Source organism: Agelaius phoeniceus, chromosome 1 (assembly GCF_051311805.1).
Source record: "Agelaius phoeniceus isolate bAgePho1 chromosome 1, bAgePho1.hap1, whole genome shotgun sequence".
Taxonomy (NCBI): Eukaryota; Metazoa; Chordata; class Aves; order Passeriformes; family Icteridae; genus Agelaius; species Agelaius phoeniceus.
Genome location: NC_135265.1, coordinates 94091604 through 94113283, shown reverse-complemented (window position 1 = coordinate 94113283; position 21680 = coordinate 94091604). Strand labels below are relative to the sequence as shown.

At 43.6% G+C, this 21680-nt stretch overlaps 1 protein-coding gene across 6 annotated transcripts in view; it reads left to right on the top strand.

The window, feature by feature from the left end:
• The first annotated feature begins 1259 nt into the window (after positions 1 to 1259).
• CARMIL1 (capping protein regulator and myosin 1 linker 1) overlaps positions 1260 to 21680 on the top strand; it is a 189598-nt gene continuing 169177 nt past the window's right edge. For 3 of the 6 annotated variants that reach the window (XM_054639030.2, XM_077183526.1, XM_077183515.1), the window contains exons 1-2: positions 1260 to 1577; positions 5372 to 5469. In XM_054639030.2, the coding sequence (XP_054495005.2) occupies positions 1538 to 1577; positions 5372 to 5469 (138 nt within the window). In that variant the 5' untranslated portion in view covers positions 1260 to 1537. The remainder of the gene's footprint in view (positions 1578 to 5371; positions 5470 to 21680) is intronic. The other 3 variants (XM_077183531.1, XM_077183539.1, XM_077183541.1) reach the window with 3 other exon arrangements.

Genomic DNA, 21680 nt, shown 5'->3' with positions numbered 1-21680 from the left:
CAGCAAAACAACTCTTATTGGACTCATATTGTTGCTGTCACTGAAAGCATTTCAGATTTTTTAATTAGACATAAATGACTTTGATCTCCCAGATCCACCACACACTTGTAGAGTGCTTGAAATATGAGGTTTATGCAGTAATCCACCCCTTTAGGATGGAGGATGACCAATCACGGTCCTGCTGCAGTGAAAATGATCCTTTCACTGAAACCAGGCATCACTACCAGAAGCAAGCCATAGGATTTCTAGGGCTGCCGAGCCTCTTCCTTTGCTCTCATCCAATAAGCATCTTTTTGTGTTTATATTTATGAGTGCAATTAGATAGCTCATGTACTGTGTTTCTATAATGTGGCTGTTACCGCATGACAAAAACCCTCGATGGCAAAGTGCAACAAGCAAAATGCTGCAACTTGTGGATTTTAATTTGGTCCTGAGAAAGGAGGCATGTATCTCTTCAATGTAGCACAGGCTCAGCAGCACCGAGGCTCCCTGCACAAGGAGTTTGCTAAGCTGTCCCCAGCCATGGCGTTATCTCAGAACAGGTGCCGAGGCAGCCGCCGTCCCCATGGAGATAAGGTGACGGAGCCAGGGAGAGGCAGATGAGTTCTGGACCAAAGGTTAGCCTCCTAGGTCTCGAAGTGACCCAGCTTTCTTGGAAGGGAATCGGGCAATCCCTTTCCCAAGGGAGGCCAGGACTGACCTGACAATGACAACCACCCCCTTCGCACCACAAACCGGTTTTAATGAACCCAGAAGAGAATTCCCGAGGGGCGAAGGCTGAGGGTGCAGCTGCGGAAGGCACGGTCTGCTGGGGAGGGCCGGCGCTGCTGCTGCCTCAGGTGGTACCCGGCGGCGGGGCCGGCCCAGGCCGGTGTAGCGCCGCGGCCGCCGGCAGATGGCTCCCGCCGCAGCGCCGAGCGGCGGCATCGGCCGAAGGAGGGGCCGGCGTCGCCGCCGCTAAAGCTCCGAGCCCGCTGCCCTCCTCCTCCTCCTCCTGCCTCGCCGCGATGGCTTCCTAAGGGCGATGCTCCCGGCCGCCACCGCCTCCCCGCTCTGTCGCCGGGTGCTCAGTGGGCGCGGGCGAGCGGGCGGCTCCCGGCGGCTCCCGCGCGGTTCGAGGGCCGGGCCGGGGCCCTCCCGGGGCGGGGGCAGCCGCCGCCTCTCGCCGGTGCCGGGCGGGGGAGCCGGGCGGCGCGCAGGCGGGAACGGGGGAGCCGGTGCGGGGGCCGCCGTGAGCCCGCAGCGCCGCGCCTGAGGGCCGCCTGCGGACCATCCATCCCTCCCGGGAAATGCCCCTCCTGGCCGCGCCGGCGGCCGGGGGCGGCATGTAGCGCGGGGGCGGGAGAAGCCCCTTCCCTCCGCCCGCGCTCGCCGCCGCGCACACACCCCGTGCTCCGCAGCGAGGCGCACGGCCGGCCCTCCTCCTCCTCCTCCCCCGCCCGCTGGGTGCATGCCCGCCTCGCCCGGCGCAGGGACGGCGCGCCGCTGAAGCAGCCCCGCCGCCGGGCACCCCCGGGCGCCGGGCAGCGCCGCCGCCATGGCCGAGGAGAGCTCCGACGTCCCCAAAGAGTTGATCGGTAAGGGACGGGGCATGGCGGCGGGGATGGGGGCTGCGGGGTCCCGGGCGAAGGTGCTGCGGGGGCAAGTTTGGAGGCCGCCGTGCGCGGGATGCAGCGCTGCCGGAGATGGGGCTGGGGGGAATCCGGGGATGGGTCTGTGGAGCCGGGGAAGCGCCGCGGGGGCTGGCCAGGGAGCCCGGGGGGCTCCGCTCGGGGCTGGAGGGACTCGGAGGAGCCGGCGGGGGGCGGCGAGGCCGCGTTGCTGCGTGCGGGGAATGGGCGGGCGAGGGCTGCGGGGCTGCGGCGGGCAGGGGAGGCGGCCGCGGGCAGGGACTGAGCCCTCGGGGGGCCGCGGCGGGGCACGGTGTGTGTCCCCCCTCCGGAGCGGTGTGTCCGGGGTGCTGGCAGGCTGCGAGCGCTGGCGGACGCGCTGGGAAGCTGCCCCGGCCCCCCGCACTGCCGCCCGCCCGGGGCACGTCCTCGGTGCGCCTCAGCCTGGCGGCACGGGCTGCAGCTCCACTCGGTGCTTTTTTATTTATCCTCCCGGGTTTTGCCTAGTTTAAGACTCGTTTTCCCCTGGATGTAGGAGGGAGGGAGGGTATTTGTAATTAAAGTTTTATGGCCCCGTGCACACGAGCCTCCATCCTGCATGGTTTACGCTTAGGAGCTCAGTCACAGGTGATGGCGAGGACCCTGAAAATGCTGTCACCTCTTTTGGGGAGCTTCCAATAAATGGATCGTTACACAGGCGGCGTGTGTGTAACCAGTGTCATTTGGGGATAACAGGTCTGATGCTCCAGGCCCTCAGCTACCTTGTTGAGGCAGAATTTCCTTTGGTTTTGCCTGTTGAAGAGCTATCTAAAGATCTCACCAGCATTGTAATAATTTAAATGTTGTCTTAAGGACAAATGGAAACAGAAATTTGTCAGGCAGCAAGGTATATGTGGTGTTGAATACAATCCTTCAAACCGTAGTTAGGTAATTTACATTGCTGCATTTCCTTCAGTTTCCTCAGCAAGTGATTTTAGCTTTTATCAAATATAAGTAAAGTTTGGGTGGACATTTGCAGCTGCTGCAGATATTTTTTCTGTAGAGTCAAAATAGCTCTATTTTGCAGTCTTTTTGGTCTCCAAACCATGTGGATTACAGAGAGATTGTAGTCTATAGCTTGCTGCTAAGAAATTATGAGCTGGGAAGAGTTCTAGGAGTAGCTATGGTTAAAACCATGCAGTTTTCCTATTTTAAAGTGGCCAGGCATGTTTGAGTGCTAATACACAGTATTTCTTACTTACCATGGGTCTGCACTCTAGTGTTGTAGGTGAGGTGTGCTGCATACTACAGGGAAGAATAAGGTGAGCACCTTCACAGCCTCCTCTGGTGGCTTTGAACCACCTTACGAATTACCACCCAGCCCTGGTGCCCGGCACTCACTCAGCTTGATTTGTCAAGGGCTGTTTGAGGTGTGGGGATCTGTTCATGTAGATTGGTTTAATTTCTAGCAGTATTTTGGTGTCTGCATGTTAAAATTTAACCTCTAAATAGGTTCTTTGTAATAACCATGTTTTGAGAGCAGGGGTAGGAGTGGGGGTAGTGTTTGAGCTGCAGTTTTTGTTCTGTTACTCACTTCCCGTGTGACCTTTGTCAGGTCTCGTAGGTCATAGTCTTCAAAGAAACCCTCTCTTACTGCTGGCTTGCCTGGATCCACTTCTCCCAGGTGTGGATGTCTGAAGCCTCCAGCATTAGAAAAGTGAACCTTAATGATTATTATGTTTCCATTTCTCAGTCTGAAAATTTATTTTGAGTCCACTTGCCACCCAATGTGGAGGGAATTGTCTTCAGTCCCATGCAGAGTATCTATGAAATCTCTATCTTAGCTCTTTGAAGTAGTGTTTTTAGCCCTTTCAGGTAGATAGAGCCTTGTGAGGAGTTGACATCCTGATGATGCTTTGTGCAGTCTGGGGTCCCAGGCCCCTTCTCTCCCTATGGCTTGTTGGAGTAAGAGTGCTGGAGCTGAGGGCTTGCAGTCATTCCCATTTCTGCTGTGTGGGACACGTGGGACAGCAAAGGGAAGCGTGCCTCTCCATGCAGGTGTGCTAGGAGGAAGTCCCCTGCTAGATGTAGGCACCTGGAGCTGTTTGTGGGAGAGGAGAAGCCAAAAAGCAGAGGCTGCACATGGAGGTGAAGTAGCAGAGACAGCAGCAATACCTTCTGCAAGGAGACAGGACTTGATGAAAAAAGACTCTGTGATCAACCTGCTTCTGAGTTCCCGAGTGGGGGCAGAAAGACTGGAATTGGCATTACCCATGGGAGAGGAAGCCTTGGGAGAGCAGTTCACATCGGGCTGGACTTTCCCCCGGGTTCTGCTCACCTGGCTGCTCCAGGATCTCGCAGCCTGGCTGCGGACCAAGCGGTTGCTCTGGGAGCCGGCCGCGCTGGCTGCCTGCCACCGGGGCTGCCGCGGCTTGGGACAGGCTTCTCGCTGGGCAAGCCGCTGCTACCGAGGAGCTTTTGTGTCCTATAGGAAAATTAAAATTCCTGGGGAAAACATGCCGATTCTGCAGAAAGAGCTCTTTCGGGTGAAGAGTCTCTCTGAGCAGCCACGTTTCTGACTTGCACACCCTTCTGCCCCGCAGGCAGAACACAGTGGCCTGGGTTAAACATCCAGGCTTAATAAATGGTGTGTTGTTTGTGCTAACGTCTTCTGACTACCGAATGAAAATTGTGCAGAAAAGCGCTATACAGAGCACTATAATTAAAAGCCTTAGGAATAGCCTATTATCTTTCATTTTTGCTTTTAAACTTAAGCGTGCCCGAGGGCAAAGTGTATGTGTCTGGGGAGGGTGGAGAGTTTCCTTTTACAGATGCCTGTTGTTGGGCTGAAAATAGGTTAATGTGTTTAAAAGATTTCTTTCTCATTCCCTTTCAGTGGGGGCTGGAGAGCGAAACTTACGGAAAGTGCCAAATTGGCTCTTCTAGATGAACTCCTCTGTTTATCTCTCAATTACATCAGTGTCAGTAGTTGTATAAGCTTTCTAGACACAGTTCCCTGTGTGTCTGTTCCCTTCAGGCCAGGGTGCAAATGTTCAGGGGAAAAGCTGGTTCGTGTCGTAATTGGCAGAGACTGTGTATACATGTGTGTGCATGTACATATTAAAACGTTATGGCAACTAAGGTAGCTTCGGTGCCCGCACTATGGATTGGCTACATTGTTGCTGGGATTTGGACCAAGACCAATTTTGCCTCCACAGCATCCTCTGCATAGCTGCCAGGTGTTACTATCTGGAAGTCTGCTAGGTTTGCTTTGCTACTTCAAAGCACAGAGTGTAAAATGTGTGAACAGTTGCTCTTCCATTGCCTGACCCATTTAGCCTCCTTGATATTAACAAGAGGTTGAAATTTGTGCAATGCAAGGTGCTAATTTGCTTTAGTAAGCTTTTCAGGTACCAATAATAGCAGTGAAGAATTTGTTTTATTTTCCCAGAATGGAGCTAAGCAGTGCTGTGGCTTGTCTTGGGAATGCTTTTGATATGTAAGTAGTGCTGGGAAAAAAATATCAAATTGTGTTCAGAATCCAGGCATATGCATCAATAATGCTATCATAATAGATACAATTTATTGTGTAGATGGCATACTTAGAAAATTGTACTTGTGTTAGGTTGTGTTTAGTACTGGTGCATCTGCATGAGACTTCCATGAGTGCAAGCAGTTGGACAACATAGCTCTGAGTCTTTCTGAAAACTCAACAGTGGCATCTGTTTCCTTCTTGTGTTGACACTGAAGGTATTTAATGAAGATATTTTCTTTTGTTTCAGAAAGTGTCAGGGATGTTATTGGGAGGAAAATCAAAATTTCTGTCAAGAAGAAAGTAAAGCTGGAAACCAAGGGAGATAAAGTGGATAACAAAATACTGGTAAGTACAATAGAATGTCTCAGATTACAAATGCAGAGGAAAAGCCAGTATCTTTTCAGAATGCATTAATTCTCCTCTGGAAGTATTCTTTGAACTTTCTGTGTGCAATAAGATGTCCATGTGATTTATTTTCTTACTTTTTCTTGCTTTCATGGTAGCCTGCATAGGGTTGGTGTGCAGCTGTGTATGTGTACACACACTTGTTTATCACTGAGTTATTTTTCAGAGTTTTGGCTATTGTGTTGTGGACTGATGATAAAGCAAACTATTATTGGAACCTGTTCTAAAATATTCTGCTGCCTTTGCTGGTTAGGTTTCCTGTTTATATCCATAAGAGTTTTAAGTGGCCAAGAAATGCAAAATGAAGTGTGTAGAATTAATTTTGAGAATGTGAAGCTGTTATGCAGTGAAGAGCAACAGTAAAACTGTTGGGCTTTTTGAACTCAAATAACTATTTGTGTTTTTTGGTATTCTCAACATGTTGAGTCTTACATCTGCATTTTAAAATAAATGCTTAATGTGTGGGATTGTAAATTGTTCTTAAAACTGTAATGGAGGAAAGTGTCAAATTAATCTCACTTAAGTATGCTTTCCTGTTTTCTCAAGAATTGTTTTGCTGGTCTCTCTTGATAGGAAGAAAGCTGTGGTAATGAGCTGCTACATTTGCATACTATCTTGAACACACAAAAAGACATGGAACTGTATTTCCTTGCTCTTTTGATATATTTCTATGAGGAGAACTCTTAGAGTAAAAAGCACAATTAATTACAATGCTGGCATAATATTTTGCAAGATATTTGAAATTTTGTGTCTTGTGTTCATGTGTTCCATATTTGAAAGTTTTGCTTTCAAAGCTGTTATCACAGATATTAGGTACATTCTCCATGCAAATGTGCTATTTTGTCTTTCAAAACCACAACTTTTTAATCGCTTCTGAATTATCTTCTTAAAGTACAATCCCTGGGCATTAAGACTGTAGATAATGACTCACTTTTCTGTGAGAGCCACTACTTAAAGAAACGTGAAATATTTTCTGTTTAATATCTACCCATGTTATATCTAGTTCCTTGATTTACAGTTTCTGTACTGGAAATAGATTGAATATGTGAATGATGATTGATTGTCTCTATTTATTTGAAAGCCATGTTTATAGGGAAGGCTGACAGGTTTCACTGAAGTAGTTACACTTGATTGGCTTTTGGACTTACATGGAATCATAACTATTATCAATACTAAAATATATTGTGGAAATACTGAAATACTGTTCTGAACTGATGGGATCAAGAGAATGTCAAGCTTTGAATCATCAGTGAAGTTTCTGAGGGATGTACTACTTGGTAATAAAATGCCTAAATGTGCCTTGGGTGTTTTTTCTCTCTTTAATCTCCTAAGCTCTCAGGTGGGGCCTTTCACCTTCCATGACTGAAGAGGTACTGAAAGGGAGAGAACATTTCAAAGGTTCATGAGTTAGTGAGCACTACTTGTGTACATACATGTAGGTTTCAGTGCACAACATAAGTGTTTCAGGGGAATGATTTACTGGATGTTGTCTGGTAAAACCACTTGTTCTTTGATGCAGAAATGCAGGAGATTTATATTAGTGGGGGAAAAAAAGTTTTTATTCTCAGAGAAATTGATTATATTGACTGCTGGAATTGGATTTTGTGTTTTCCTTTGCTGTAGAAGGAAACTGCAAATCACTAAAGATGCTTTTTTTACAATGTTTGTCTGACTGTGTAAATCTTTATGTGGGATTGTTTGCGTTGGGTTTTTTGTTCATTTGGGTTTTTGGGATGCTTTTTGTCATTTTGGGGAGTTTTTTTCTTTTTTGCAGAGGTGCTGAATGTTGTCTGCTGTGGCAAAGGCCTGTAGAGACTGTGGTTGACTTTGGGGATGCAAAGTTCTATGAAATGCAGAATACTCTGAAAAAATTACGCCAGAAACACTTCAAGTTTGGTACCTTAAAATTAATGGAGACTTTGTGGCCTTACTGTGTCAGCAGAGTAACACTTCTTACCTGTTTAGTAGAGGACATATACCCTTCTCTCATCAAAAGAGTGACACTGAAAATAAATAACCTTGCTTCAGAAGTGAGTGCTTAGTACTAAATGCTACAGGAAATCTGCCTGCAAAACAATGATTTTTTGTACTCTGAGCTGGAACTGAAAGGTTTTCAGTAAATAATGCATATGGCCGCGTTCTGACTGGTGCGGGTAAAACCAAAGTTGCTGTGCCTTGGGTGAGCCTGTCAAATGGAATGCTGAATGAAATACTGGCAGCAAAAGCAGCTCAGTAATTGAAGACTGTATCCTTAAGTGAACGCACCAGTGGGCTCAAATGTGATTGCATGGGCAACCTTCATGCCAGCACTCCTTGACTCCTGAGAGCTTGGTTTTGAAACATTAATCTTCTGAGTACTTTCTCTTGAGTGCACATGTGGCAATGCATTGTTTTGAGATTTTGGGTTGAATTTTATTAGTAGTTGGGTGTTTATAAGCAAATTAGGTGCCATGCTTTGGGTGTAGCACTTAGTAAGGAGAAAATACTAGTTGCCCTCATCGAGGTAACCCCAGAGCTGTTGTGAAATGTGCTCATGGCTTTAGAGGAGGTTAATCACAGAGGCTGGCACTGAGCCCTGACACCCAAATCTGTGCTTTAATTGAATGATCTCTCATCCTTTCTTCCTAGGGAAATTCAGCAAAATCAGTACCACTTTGAGCAAGGGAGATTATTTAAAAATTACTGCACTTGGCAGGTAACTGTAAAAACATTTGACTGCTGGCCTTGTTGTTCACAGTATATTCAAGGTACAGAGTACTAGAATATGGATGTAACCATCTGCTTAAATCACTCTGTTATAGGAAGGTCATCTGATAATTAAGATGGAAATTAGAATCTGAGACAACAGAAAAAACAGTGCAGAGCCCTTGGTGTTGCTTGCAATAGGATCCCAGTATTAAACTGGTGAAGTTGGAGGATAAAAACCATGCTGTAGGGGGATACAGTATGGGTAAATGAAGGTGGTATAGAATGTAATCTTATCCCCTAAAGAGTTGCAGCTGGGTTAATTACTAAAGATTAGGAGCAGGCCTGATGTTAACAGGCCACACCTGTAGCCAATAAGAAGAGTGTTATAAAAGAGTGGATTGGTGGGAACTGAGGTCAGTTGGCTACTGTGAGGACAAGGAAGAGGTAGTGCCTAGAGGAGCTGTCTACAAGAAACATCAAGGAGGTATGAAACTCTAGCAATACAGAACCTTTGCAATATAATGACAACACTATGCTTGCCTTAAGATGCTTTGGGATCCTAGATTTGGGTGCCAGAGTTTGGAAATTATTTCTAGGAATTTTGATATAAACCAGATTTTTTCAGTCTGCACAAGGAGTTTGCTGCCTCAGTAATCTCAATCTGCAGTTATTTAGTTTTTCAGTTAGTCATAATGATGCAAAACAGTAAACATCATGAGCTGCTGAGTTGCCTCTGGTCTGCTGGCACCAAATCTCATGTGTTTGGGCAGCAAATGGGTATCCAGCCCTGAAAAGGCAATAACCACCTTGAACAGGCAGAAAAATCAGTCCTCAAGTGATTAGGGCTAAATCCTAGTCCCATCTGGGTACTCTGGCAGAGCCAAGTTGCATTGGGGAAAGTGAGGAAACATGCAGGCATATGGGAGACCTTGAAAGGTGCTAAGCTGCCCACAGGGTGGGCAGAACAGACATTGTGGGGCTCCCCAGTGGGGCACAGTCCCACTGTGGGCCAGGGAGACACTCAGCAGGACTGGGGTGGCAGCTGAGCTCCAGTGGTGACAGCACTGCAGTGACCCACAGCTGGCTCTGTAGGGTGGCCTCAGCTGGGAAAGTAACTGAGTGCAGGTGTAGCTGTGGTGTTCTCAGGCCATAGTTGAGTGCCAGAGCTGAAGCAAGGTGGGGAGCCCTGGTCAAGGCTTGTTCCTACCTTTGGGGTCACATACCTGTGCTGTGTTGGCTGCAGGCAGCCTAGCTGTGGCAGAGCCCTTGAGCAGGCTGCTCCAGGTGGCCCTCAGCCAGAGGCAGAGTACTCCTGGCAGGAGTGGACTCAGCTGTGTTTGGCTTCAATGGGATGCTCACCGCAGTATTTTGATTGGGTTAAAATAGATAGAGACGTCACTCTTTTCTAAGCAGCAGAGGATCGCTTTGGTTTTGTGTGATTGTTTTGTTCAAACCTGTTTTTTTATGAGGACAAGGTTGAAGGCATCATGCTGAGTGCCTGTGGTGTTTCTCCTCACACTGATAACTTCTGACCTTCTCTCCAGTTTCAGCTTAAGCTGATGGGTATGGAGAGGTCTCAGTTGTGATAAGAGGGGAGTGGGGGGAGACAGCCAGAAAAAGAAGAGAAATTTTACACCTACTCCCTCTCTCCCTCTTCTGAGGCCTCCACCTTTTGCCACCATAAGGGATCAGGCAGAATGCCCTAATGCCCTGTTGGTGTCTGAAATACTTCAGTATTTTCTTCTTTTTTTTTTTTTTTTTTTTTTTTTTAAATCCAGAGGCCACAGTGATTATCAGGTTATCACATGCAGACAAATGCTTTTAGGGACTGGGCTTCTTCTTAGCTGTGGTGTTTGTGGTGCTGCTTATCCCCCACCCCAAAATAGCTGAGATATCTGTATATAATTTTGCTGATGATTTCCTCCTGCCTTTTCTTTCTCTCAGATTTATTGTAATTAGCAGCAAACAATGAGAAGTTAAAATGTGAGCTAAAGCCAATATAAATGGCTTTTATTTCACATGGTGAAATAAATGTGACCAATTCCTTATGAAATATTGATATTTTTAAGAGTGGTTTGTGATAGGCTGGAATTCAGGATTCATCTTATTTTTTGTCCTCACTATTAGAAAAAGAGAATATTCCTGCTCTAGTTGCCTTTGAGATTAGTTTTCCTTTCCAAAGTAGTGCTATTTTAGACATAAAAGATAAGGAAATATTGCAAGTGGCCATGCTGTCTATATGTTTGGTCAGGTTTCTTTGCTTTGTTGCTGGGTTTATTTTGATTTTTTTGTTGTTGTTTTTTCCCTAATCTTAAGGCTATAGAATAGTGTGATGCGATGTAGTGACCAAAAGCACTTTATTAGGAAATCCCATTGAAGAGTCTCTGTTATGCTTCTGCCCTCAGTCATTTATATTCTCTTTGTTACAATATCACAGTGTTACTTCTGAAACGGAGACAGTTGCTTTGGCAGGTGGCTCTCCCTAAAATGTACTGTATGCCCAACATAAATACACTGGGAGCAATTCATATGTCCATGTCACTTTCTCTGGGACATATGTTTCCATGGGCTTTTAAAACAAAAAGCTGAGTTGACTCCTGTCAAAGAAGTTTATATTTTTTCTGTGCACATGGTCTGAGATTTGACGTTCTGCTTCTAAAGAATCTTATAAAGACTGGAATTGTATTTAAAAAATAAAGTCTATCTGTGTTTACTTTCAAAGAAGCAATTATGGCCATTTTGTATGTTCTCCATGTGGCTTCTGAACACTGCTTGAACAATGTGGTTGACTCTTGTGAAGCAACAGAGAAAAGCCTGAGCTCCTGTGCCTGTTCAGCTATCAGGATGGCAGTCTCTGGATGGAGGCAGTAGTATTTTGCACTGCCAAAACTATTTTGGGATTAAAAGCTCTGGTGCTTGGTTTCCATTGCTCATCTTTTGTCTCGATCCATCCGTGATATTCAGTTTGAATAGAGATGAATTTCACTTCCTGCCTTAAAAAATATGCACTTCTTTTAAACCACTGAGAGCATGAAGCTCACAGGGTTGTCTAAGGTTGGTTTTACATAAAATGTGTGCAATCTCACACGTTATATCATGACAGCTGGTGTGTGATAATGATGTTAAATAGGGACATTCTTTAAAAATAATGGTGTTTCCTCTTCCCTGCCCAGAATATTGACTGTTATGACATATATCTTAAGTGTGTCTTTATGAAGATGAAAGGAGGTAGGTGTTGGTACATCCCTCATGTCAGGAAATCTAAGTGAAGTGAGGTAGGGTAATCAAAAAATACTTAGATGTGAAAATGTATTTTAATACATTTACAAGGTGTATCTTAGAAAGCAACTGAATTGTGGCCTGTAAAATTGCTACAAAAAAACTGAAATAAGGAGAGAACTGCAGGAAATAGAAATACTAATTCAGTCATGCAGTTGCATATGTTTCCAAAATAGGAAATATTTTTTAAAAATACACACGTGCAAGTTTCACTGAAATTTACATTTATGTTATACACGGATCCATAAGGTTACTTTTAACTGGTAGGAAGATTTGCAAACCTAGCATTCTGGAGTACTGTGTCCAGCTCTGGGACCCCCAACATAAGAAGCACATGGACCCACCTGCTGGAGTTAGTCTCCCCAGGGATTCTGCCCCTCTACTCCATGCTTGTGAGACCCCACCTGAAGTGCTGTGTCCAGCTCTGGGGCCCTCAGTGCAAGGACATGGACCTGGAGTGAGTGCAGATGAGTACCTTGAAGATGATCAGAGGACTTGGGTACCTCTCTTATGAAGACAGGCTGAGAGAATTGGGGGTTTTCAGCCTGGAGAAGAAAAGGCTCCAGGGAGACCCTGCTGCAGCCTTCCAGTACTTAAAGTGGGCTTATAAGAAAAATAAAGTCAAATTTTTTAACAGCACCTGTTGTGCTAGGAAAAGGGGGAATGGTTTTGAACTAAAAGAGGGTTAGTTTAGACTAGATGTAAGGAAGAAATTTTTTATGATGAGGGTGGTGAGACACTGGAACAGGTTGCTCACAGAAGTTGTGGATGCCCCATCCCTGAATGTGTTCAAGGCCAGGTTGGATGAGGCTTTGAGCAACCTGGTCTGGTAGAAAGTGTGCCTGCTCCTGCAGGGGGTTGGAACAAGAGGACTTTTAAGGTCTCTTCCAACCCAAACTGTTCTATGGGTCAATGATTCAGTCGTTCAATGAATTGCTGATAGTGCATGAAAGTGTAGAAATTCAAGATGATGTCTTGCACCTTGAGTATTGTGTGTTCTTTCCGTGCTTTGGGAGGACAGAAATGCAGCTTGTTTGTTCTCCATTTCTTCAGCTCTGGACAACTGGTACAGGCAGGGAAAGGAAAGAAAAAGGGACTCCTTTTTCAGTGCCCTTAAATCACCTGCTGTTGTCCTGGCTCATGTACTTTGCATTTACACACTCACCTGCAGTGTTCTGGAAGGAGGAAATGTGGGCATGATCTCACTCAGCATGTTCTGGTTTTCTGTGCACAGCTCTAACAGTTGTAGGGGTAAAAAAAAAGGGTAGGAGGCAGGAATCTGCTGTGGCTCTGAATTGATCGTGGAATCTTTCCTCCTGTCAATTTTTTTGTAACCCAATTAGAAAGCATTTCCTTTTTAAACTGCCACACTCCTCCTACTTCTCTTGCTGAATATATAATGTACCCAAGTGGTTTGTTAATGTGCTTTTGCTTTGAGAGGGCCTGACTCCTTGCCACCATTATTTATGAAATAGAGCCTTCACTGAAAGCAAGGATTTTCACTGAAATCTGTGCATAAAACAGGCAGAAGACTGATTATTACTAATTATATAATTTCTCTAAAGCTGAAAATGAAAAATGAGCATTGGGGTCAACTTCTTGTCTCACTCACTCTTTGCCATTGGTGGCTTTTTTCCCCAAGAAAGAGAAGACTTGGAGGAGAACAGAATGTGTTCTTTGGTAGACATATATTTGTGAGGGGTTTCTTTTTTTTTTCTTTTTTCCTCTTACAGCTTGTTTCATCTGCCTGACTTACTTTAAGAGAAGACTTCTCATACAGAGAATGTGGTTTACTTTGGTGTAAGTAGTGTGAAGGAGGACACAGTAAACTTGAGAATGGCTGCAAGGGCTCCTAAGTGAAAACTTAGTGCCGTGTCATGTGAAAAATGCTTCTCGTTGCTCAGAGTCCCTTCTTCAACCATTCTTGTGGTGGAAAAATTGGTGAATGCCACTGATTTGTTTAATTATTAAAATACTTCAGCTTACCTAGAATTCTTTTTTTTTCTCATGTAGTAATGAGGAGTAGTAATTTAATTCTGTGTAAAGTAATTACAGGCCCAGGATATAAAATTATCCTTAAATTTAGCTGCTGCTAGTGGTGCTCTGTACATCTACCTTGAATCCCCAGGCTGATTTCTGCCCTTGGTCCTGTCTCATCTCTCCCCATTTATGAAACATCTACTCTGTGTCAACTCATGAGTGATATCTTTGTCTTAGTGATAGCTTCCCTAATTTGATTATTTCAGATGACAAACTATTAGGATGCCAAATGTAATTATAAGAGCCAGATTCTTATAACCCTACACTCCTGGAACAGATTTAACCAAATTAATTGGCCTGCTGGATGAGGGAAGAGAGACCCTGCCTCAGGGAGTTAGGGGTGGTGCAGAATAAGATCTGAATAGCTGTGGCATGTGAAATATAAAGCTAGGACAACAAAACAAGTTTCTGCTACAAAGCTCAGAGAAGGAGTCATGTTGCTGGTGTTAATACAAATCAAAAGGGTTCGTGGTTCCTGTGAGGCTACTGGAAAAGTGTTCACAGGTAGAAACTGTTGTCAAGTGGGAAGTAGCTCTTCTTTGAACAGGTTATGTTTCTGGATCTTCCTTGCAAAGTGACCTTTATAAAAAAAATAAGTACAAGAACTCTGGTCTGGACCTGAAAGTGTGTGTGGAGGGATAGAATGTAAGAGAATAGTGCAGAAGGCAGTCTCACCCCTGAGGAGTTGCAGCTGTACTGATCACCAAAGATTAGGAACAGGCCTGGCCTTAATAGGCCACAGCTGTGTCCAATAAGAAGATGAGTGCTACAGAAGAGTGGGTTAGCTGGGTGAGGAGAGAGTTGGAGTTTGTTGGCTGTGCTGTGAAGAAGAAGGAGTCAGTGCTGTGAGGAGGTGCCCATGAGAAATCACCCAGAAGGTATGGAAGATTTGCAGTAAGGTGACAACAAGTGTGGGTGACGTGCAGCTTATCCCTTTGGCAGACAAGTGACATTCCTATCCCTGCATAGAGCAGTAGGCCTCTGTGACAGTAGGCTGGGCCTCAAAGTGTGCATGTGGAGATGGAAAACAGAAGAGGAGATGCTGGGTCTATATTCCCCTTAAGATTTTCATCCTGCCTTGCATTTGGAAGTGGTGCTTGTTCCTATGCTTTGTAGATGAATTGATAACTATTTTTTCCCCCTTTCCACAGCTAAAGCAGTGGTTAGCAGCATGCTGCCTGTGGGGTAGACAGTGGTCTGTTTGGGGTGTCTGGAAGCACTCTCTTGGCCAGAGCTTAGGAAGCTGAGGTCCTTTGGAAAAAGCCATTTCCACTTTGTGCCTCAAAGATGCTTGCCAGAGGCATGTCTTTATGGAGTAGCCACTTAAGGCACATGTCACTTGAACTGCAGTCATTCCTTTGTACTTAAGACTTGGTTAAACCACTGCTTTTGTAGAACTCCATGAAATGTTGAGGATTTGAGTGAAGTTACAGACACCTACTTCTTGGGGCCAGGGAGCAAAGCAAGAGGGTGAGATAGCTGCTGCAGAGCAGCTTCTACTCAGATTTGATTAGAGGAAGTGAATGGCTATTGACCTCAGTCTGAATTGGGAGACAGGGCACTGCTGTGTTTGTTCAGGGTCAACCTTTGAATGAAAAGGCTTCTCCTTCTCTGCCTTGAAGACCACTAGTAAACTATTCACACAAAACTATTGATAGAGGGGAAAGCCTTTCAGAGGCTCATCTCTTAACAAACACTAGAGGCTGGTGCTTAAGAATGATACCTTTTACAGCCATGTATGTGAGCCTCTACGCCAATGTGGAGCTGAGGAGCCTTAGGAAGGGAGCAGTGAAGGTAGGTCAAAGCAGATGTTGGGATTTTTAGTGCAGCTGGCTTTAGATGGCAATCTCTTCTTCTGGTATTTATGACGTTGTAAGTTAATATTTGAAGAAATATTAGCTTTGTTAGAAATGTTAGCTTTGTTAGGTACTGGTGCTTTGTTGAGTAATAATTTCTGCCACCTTGGTAAGTTTCTTAATATCTCAAAACTAAATTATGCATTTATTGTTATAGCATGAAAAATGAATTTTAAATGTAACAAGCTGCTTTCTTGACTGTTATTCTTCACATCTGCACTTTGTCAGTGGCAGAAAAGCACAGGCTTTGACCTTTCTCTTTTCTCATCTCAAGAAGGTGCTAAAATCACTGCATTTTTGGTAAAGCATTTTGATGTATTCTGTGTCCAATTGTTGCATACACTGTGGGTATCTTAATGCTCTTCCTTTTTACTGTCCTTCCACATCATCTGCTTCAAAAAGTCCCTGGAAGCTTTCCTGTGTGCGGATTGCTGTCAGGACTGGAGTTTGCTTTTTAGTTTAACCCTTCTCACTCTAGTATGTCTGTTTTTCTAACAGCTCATATTCCCCCACTTCTGTTCCCTAATATCCCCAAATTCCTCAGTATCCCTGCAAATACAGGAGTGATGGACTGAACATGATGCTGCTATCATAAAAAGTATTGTAGGCTGCCATAAACTTACTGTATACATTTTTATCTTGCCTTGCAAGCCAGGTTATCCACTTCCTTGTACAATTTAATCAAAATCTATGCTAGGTCTATGTTATTTGTGTCATGGTGGCAGTTTTGTTCAGGCAGGACATTATAGTGTTCTTTCTGTAATTTGGCTTTAAGTTCTTTCCACCTTTCTCAAGGCAGCCCTCTTTGGTTAAAAAAAACCCAGCATTAAAAAAAAAACAAACAAAACCAACAAACAAAAGCAAAACAAAACAAGCAAAAACTCATCATTAAACCCCAAACCAGCTGCTAGCATCTCAACCAAGTGCTGTGCAAATTCTGCTTGTCCTGAGGGGAGGCAAGGCAGTACAATGGACACAACTCACTTGCATTGCTCTCTCCACATTTCTAGGTACAGGAGCAGTTGGGCTGAGAGAAGGGTGAAAGTTAAAAGAAAACAAGTAAGGAACTGTAGTATAACACTGCAATTTAAATGTAATTAGCTGGTGCGGATGGTGCCAGAGCAGTGTAAAAGATTGTAAAATAGCTTTAAAAGGGTTTCATCTGTGAATACAATGCTTTGTTACCCAAGTTTTATAGCTCTATCTCTACTTTGGGAAGACATCCTCTATGAGACTTGACTCTGCTGATGGAATTTAACTGTATTTTATATAATCTGTACTATTTCCTTCACATGTGATTTCAAAGCCAGTTTTCTACCATTTACTTGCTCAGCTACACCATGTTGGCAAACTGCAGAAGAAGCTGCATGATGATTTTCTTGAGGTTCTATGTAGGCATGTCAGCTGAAGTTTGGAAAAGCTGCTTATCTGCAGAAGAGTGTGTGGTCGGTCTTTAGCCAAAATGCCAAGAAAATTCTTCAGGAATGATCTAATACTGCAGGGATTTAGGGTTTTTTTGGTTTTGTTTTTCTTTTTTTTTTTGGTTTGTTTTGGTTTTTTTGTTTTTTTTTGCTTGGGTGGTTTTTTTGTTTTTTTTTTCACATTTAAACTGTTGCTTGGTTTTTTGCTACACTGAGTACTACTAAAAAAAGCTAAGAGGTGCAGCTAGCTCTCAACTCTCACAAGTTGCATATTCAAATGAAAAGATTATAGATGGTTGCAGGTTTAATGGTGATACTGAAAATACATTGCCTTTTTGCCTTCTCATTGTTAAACTATCACCCTTTCCAGCTGAGAAAGATTTCTGAAACTGAGAAAATGCTTATTGTAAGCCTTGGAAATATATTCCTCCATGTTAAATATTTTGAAAATGTTTAGCCAAAAATAGAAAACCTGAAAATACTAATTTCATGTGATATTTCCAGTGTGATGCAATCCTTTTAATGTATTTCCTGTAATGTTATTAGATGGCCCTGCTATTGTTTATATGTGTGTGAAATCGTGTGAAATTAAAATTCTGCAGGTTTTTATATGGTATTAGTGTATCACAATGTATCCTTAATGCAATTTTAGTAGGTTTTTGTTCAGCCTGAGGGCTTAAGTCTGCCCCAAATACATTATTCTTCTATTTTATTTTTTCCATGTTTTCTCTTATTTTTCTACTTTTATCTTCCATTGTTTATTTTAGAATATTCCTTATGTTGCTTTTTCTGCTTGGAGTGTCTGCTTCCTCTCACCATAAAGAAAATTGCAGACAGTTCTTTGATATCAAGACTGGCCTTAAGGACATACTTATAATTGAAGGAATCATTGGCAGGTCAGCTTCTGGACCTCCCCTTTCACCTCTTAAACTGCCCCAGTCTCCCACTGCTCTCTGGGTTGTGATTCCTACCATGTCCATGGTGCCTCTTCCTTGAGCTTGGAGCAGCATGAGCCTTCTGTGGAAGGGGTCAGGGAATTGTGCTTGACACAGAGCACTGAGAATCAACTTTCCTTTGCCTTTCCTGGGAGCCAGAGCTGCCTGGGGCTGGTGCTCTGTGCCTCAGAGCAAAGGCAGGGTGGTGCCTGGGAGGAGGAATGCCCTCATGTGTGTACTTTGAGATGTGCTGCAAAGAAAGCTTTGCTGTGCAGTAACCTCTCTGTTTCAAGTCCACAGTGTGGCCGTTCCTTGTGTAATTTGTGCAGGGGAGCTGGAAGAGGCTGGACTGTAGTGGGGGAGGAGGTGTCTCTGCTTGCACAACTCCTTCTGTAATGCTAGACCTCTCTCTAGCCAATGCAGGAATCTGCATGGTGCTGCTGGGCTCCAGTGGGAGGAAGGGATTCACTGGTTTCACTGCTCTCAGAGCATTGGAGAATTGAGAGTAAGGGAGCCTAAAAGAAATACTACTTGCTCTTACCAGCCTTTTTACCATACATATGCTATGAAAGGCCAGACTCAAAAATGTTTTCCCATGTCATCTTCGCCTCCTTTTTTTTTTTTTTTTGCTTTATTGATAGTACTTCTGAAAAACCTCAGCTTGTGCAAAAGGGAATATACAGTGTGACAGAACTACCAAAAGGAAAAGGAATAACTTTCTCCACCTCCCATGCGTCACTGTTTTTGAAGTGGTAATAGCAGCTTTTCCTGGAACATAAAGGGGAAGAGCTGGCAGGGACACGAGGCTCTTGTCAGAAACCTGGCAGGAATTAAGCAAGCTTCCTTAGTTGTTCTTGTATTTTTGTGTTCTCTTCAAGTGTACTTTCCATGGACCCAGCAAAAATACTGCACCAATCTCACTGGGCATTAGTTATTGGTAAAGTAATTTGAGAACCTTTGGGAAAAGCTGTTAGTTTCATATGTTTATTTATTTTCTTATGCCATTGTAGTTACCTTTGAAAGAAAAGTTGTTGTGGTTTCACAACTTTTGAATAGGTTTTATATCTGTAGGAAAGCCCTTGTGGGAAATTTAGCAAATGGACAGAGGATTGCAGAAGAGTTTTAAAACACATTGCACAGACATTGCTCCTCTCTCCTCCAAAACTGTTTCAAGCTGTACATCAGTTTTCGGGTTCAGTTCTCTGGCTTAATATCTGATATAATAAAGTAGGCTGAAAAAATCCTTAAACATACAGGGTCCAGATGCATTTTTGCAAAGTTGAGTTGTTTAGTACAGCGTGGTTCTTGCCACTTAGTATCTTGAAAGGCACTGACCAAGTTGGGTAATTGACTTTACATTCATGGGTATTGGATGACCCTCCCTTGGGGAGTAAAGAAGTTTTCGTAATTGACCTTTGGATAATCTGATGGCACTGTCTTAAGAGACAAAAGAAAAATACACGGTCAGGTGGAATTGGTCTTGCCATGTCATTTAAACTTCGGTGGTGAAAATCCATTAAACGCCAATCTGTTATATTTTTGGCTTTCTGAATAATCCATCTGTTCACTTATGTTGAACTGTATCTACTTAAAATTGTGATTTTGGTTTCTTTGCTGTAATTTCTTGTGGTCTAAGAGCACTCTCAGGTGGCTTTTAGACCCCACACACTTGCAAGCTGAAGAGTGGATTGGATTCCCAGTCCATTGTTTCTTGCACAGTCCAAGGATAAGTGGATCTTTTGGTGTGTGATGGAGCCAGGCCAGTTGGATGAGGCATTAGGTTAATGCTTGGGGCATTTTGGATGCATTGACGTGAGGAAATTTAGTATCTGGGTTACAGTAACCTCTGGCTGTTATATTTGGTGGATGCTACTCTAAGAAAAATACTCATTTTCTATTTTTTTTTTAATTCCCCCTGTGAGAGAAAATCTGTGCTGAGCTGATTTTAGCATTACATGGAGGTAAAGATTCATAGTGGTTTGCAGTTATCACTGTGCCATGGAGTGATAAGGTTGCTTTCAAGCATCTGAAATGGAAATATTGATGTTTTTCTATTCCTATTGGTAGAGTTCATGTGTAAAATGAACGTTGAGCTTTTATGTGTGCATAGTAATCACTTCTCCCAGGAATGTATACCAATGCCTATAATGTGGCACAGGTTGATGCTTTAGATGGGTTTGTGATGTAAAGAGGTACTTTGTTATATATTGCCTAATAGATCACACATAGATTATATAAATTTCAAAGATTGTAATGTTATACTCTTACTATAAGGTTAGTAGAGTAATTGAAGCAAGAGGCAATAAAATCAAATCTTCCGAGCCCAGCATGCTGCCTCTTGCATCAAGAATGGTGCTTGGTTGCTGAATGTGTTTTTCCCCAGACAGGGAGTGCATCTGCAGATTCTGCAGGGCCCATTTGTTTCAGCCTGAGCACAGTCCTCTGTTGACACTTGCTGTGAAATACCAGAGCCTGGTTCACCTTCTGTGCTGCCGAGTTCTTGTAGCTTCATCTTCTTCGTTTAATCGCTATTAAATGCGTGCTTTCTGCTTGACAAGTGCTATAAAATCCCTTTCACTGTGGCTGAACCTAAGAACCTCTGTGGAGAGTCTGGAAGGGTTATAATTTTCTTTTTTACTGCAGATATATGCATTCTTACTTTCTGCTGAAGTGCTCTTCAGACCAGACTCCTTAAAAGGCTGGTAGATACTCCCTGTCCTTCTCTTTAAGCCCCATAGTCATGAAAAGATAAATGCTAGAAATTTCCGGATTGCTACTGGAAACAGAAACAAGAACGTCTTGTGTGTTGGAAAAATGTTTCTGGAGGTCTGATAGTATATTAGTCCTATATGAAAATTAATGTTCATACTGTGTAGTTTGTGTGCTATTATTACATTCTTCTTTATGGATGTAGCTGGTATGCAGCCCCCATTAAGAACACAGAGCATAAAACTGAAAGGTATGCTATTCTAAATGGGCCACAAGAGTTCTAGATTTCTGAAGCTGTACTTTTAAATTGAGTGTAGACATGCAGTGTTGAAGTTTTTTAGGTTATTTGAAGTTTTATGATTGAGAACAACAGATGAATCAGGGCTTTGCACTTCCTTCCTAAGCTGTATCATATGTAAGCACTGTATTGTCTTTCAATTCTTATTAGGCGTGTTCTAACTTGTTTTTATTGCATTATATTTCATTTATCCTTTCTTAGATGAGCATTGCAGTATTTAGGAGCTATAGATACTAATCCAGGACACCAGGTTTTCCTCCAAAGGGAGAACAACAGAGCTAACCTCTTGATCTTGGTTTGATAAGAAGGCATCTTTCCAAATACAGGCCTTTTGCTTCTCATTCTTCTTAGAAAATATAGCCATGGCAGATTTTTAGCTCAGCTTTCACCTGTGTGTATTTACTTGTTTGCTTTGAAAATAATCAGTTTGGGACTATAAGATTCCTTTTCTGTCTGATTCATCTCTTGATGAATCAGAGAGGTAGCCTCAGGATTTCTCTTGCAGTTGGATTAACACCAGCAGTGACCTGGGACAGCAGTTTTGCTATCCGAGATAACTGGCAGTGAGAGAGCTGACTCTTCCCCTAGAAAAGAACAAAGAAGCAGATGGGAGACTGTCTGAAGGATGTTTGAAAGCAAGGCCAAGGAGAGTGAGATCAAGGCCAGAGGAAATACTCAGACTGCTGAGTGAGCCTTCTTTTTGCTCTCTGTACTTGACAACCCACAGCTGTGAACCTTGTCCTCCTGCATGCAGCAGGAGACCTGTAAACAAAGGCACAAGTTTTTTTTTCTCAGAGCACAGGTCAATTAGGGTTTATCTAACTGGGTGAGGAGAAGCTGAGAAGAGTGTGAAGGAGGCTTTGGGGAACTCTGAATGTTTTTTAAGACCATTATTAGTAAAGAAGTCCAAGAAATTGAACCTTCC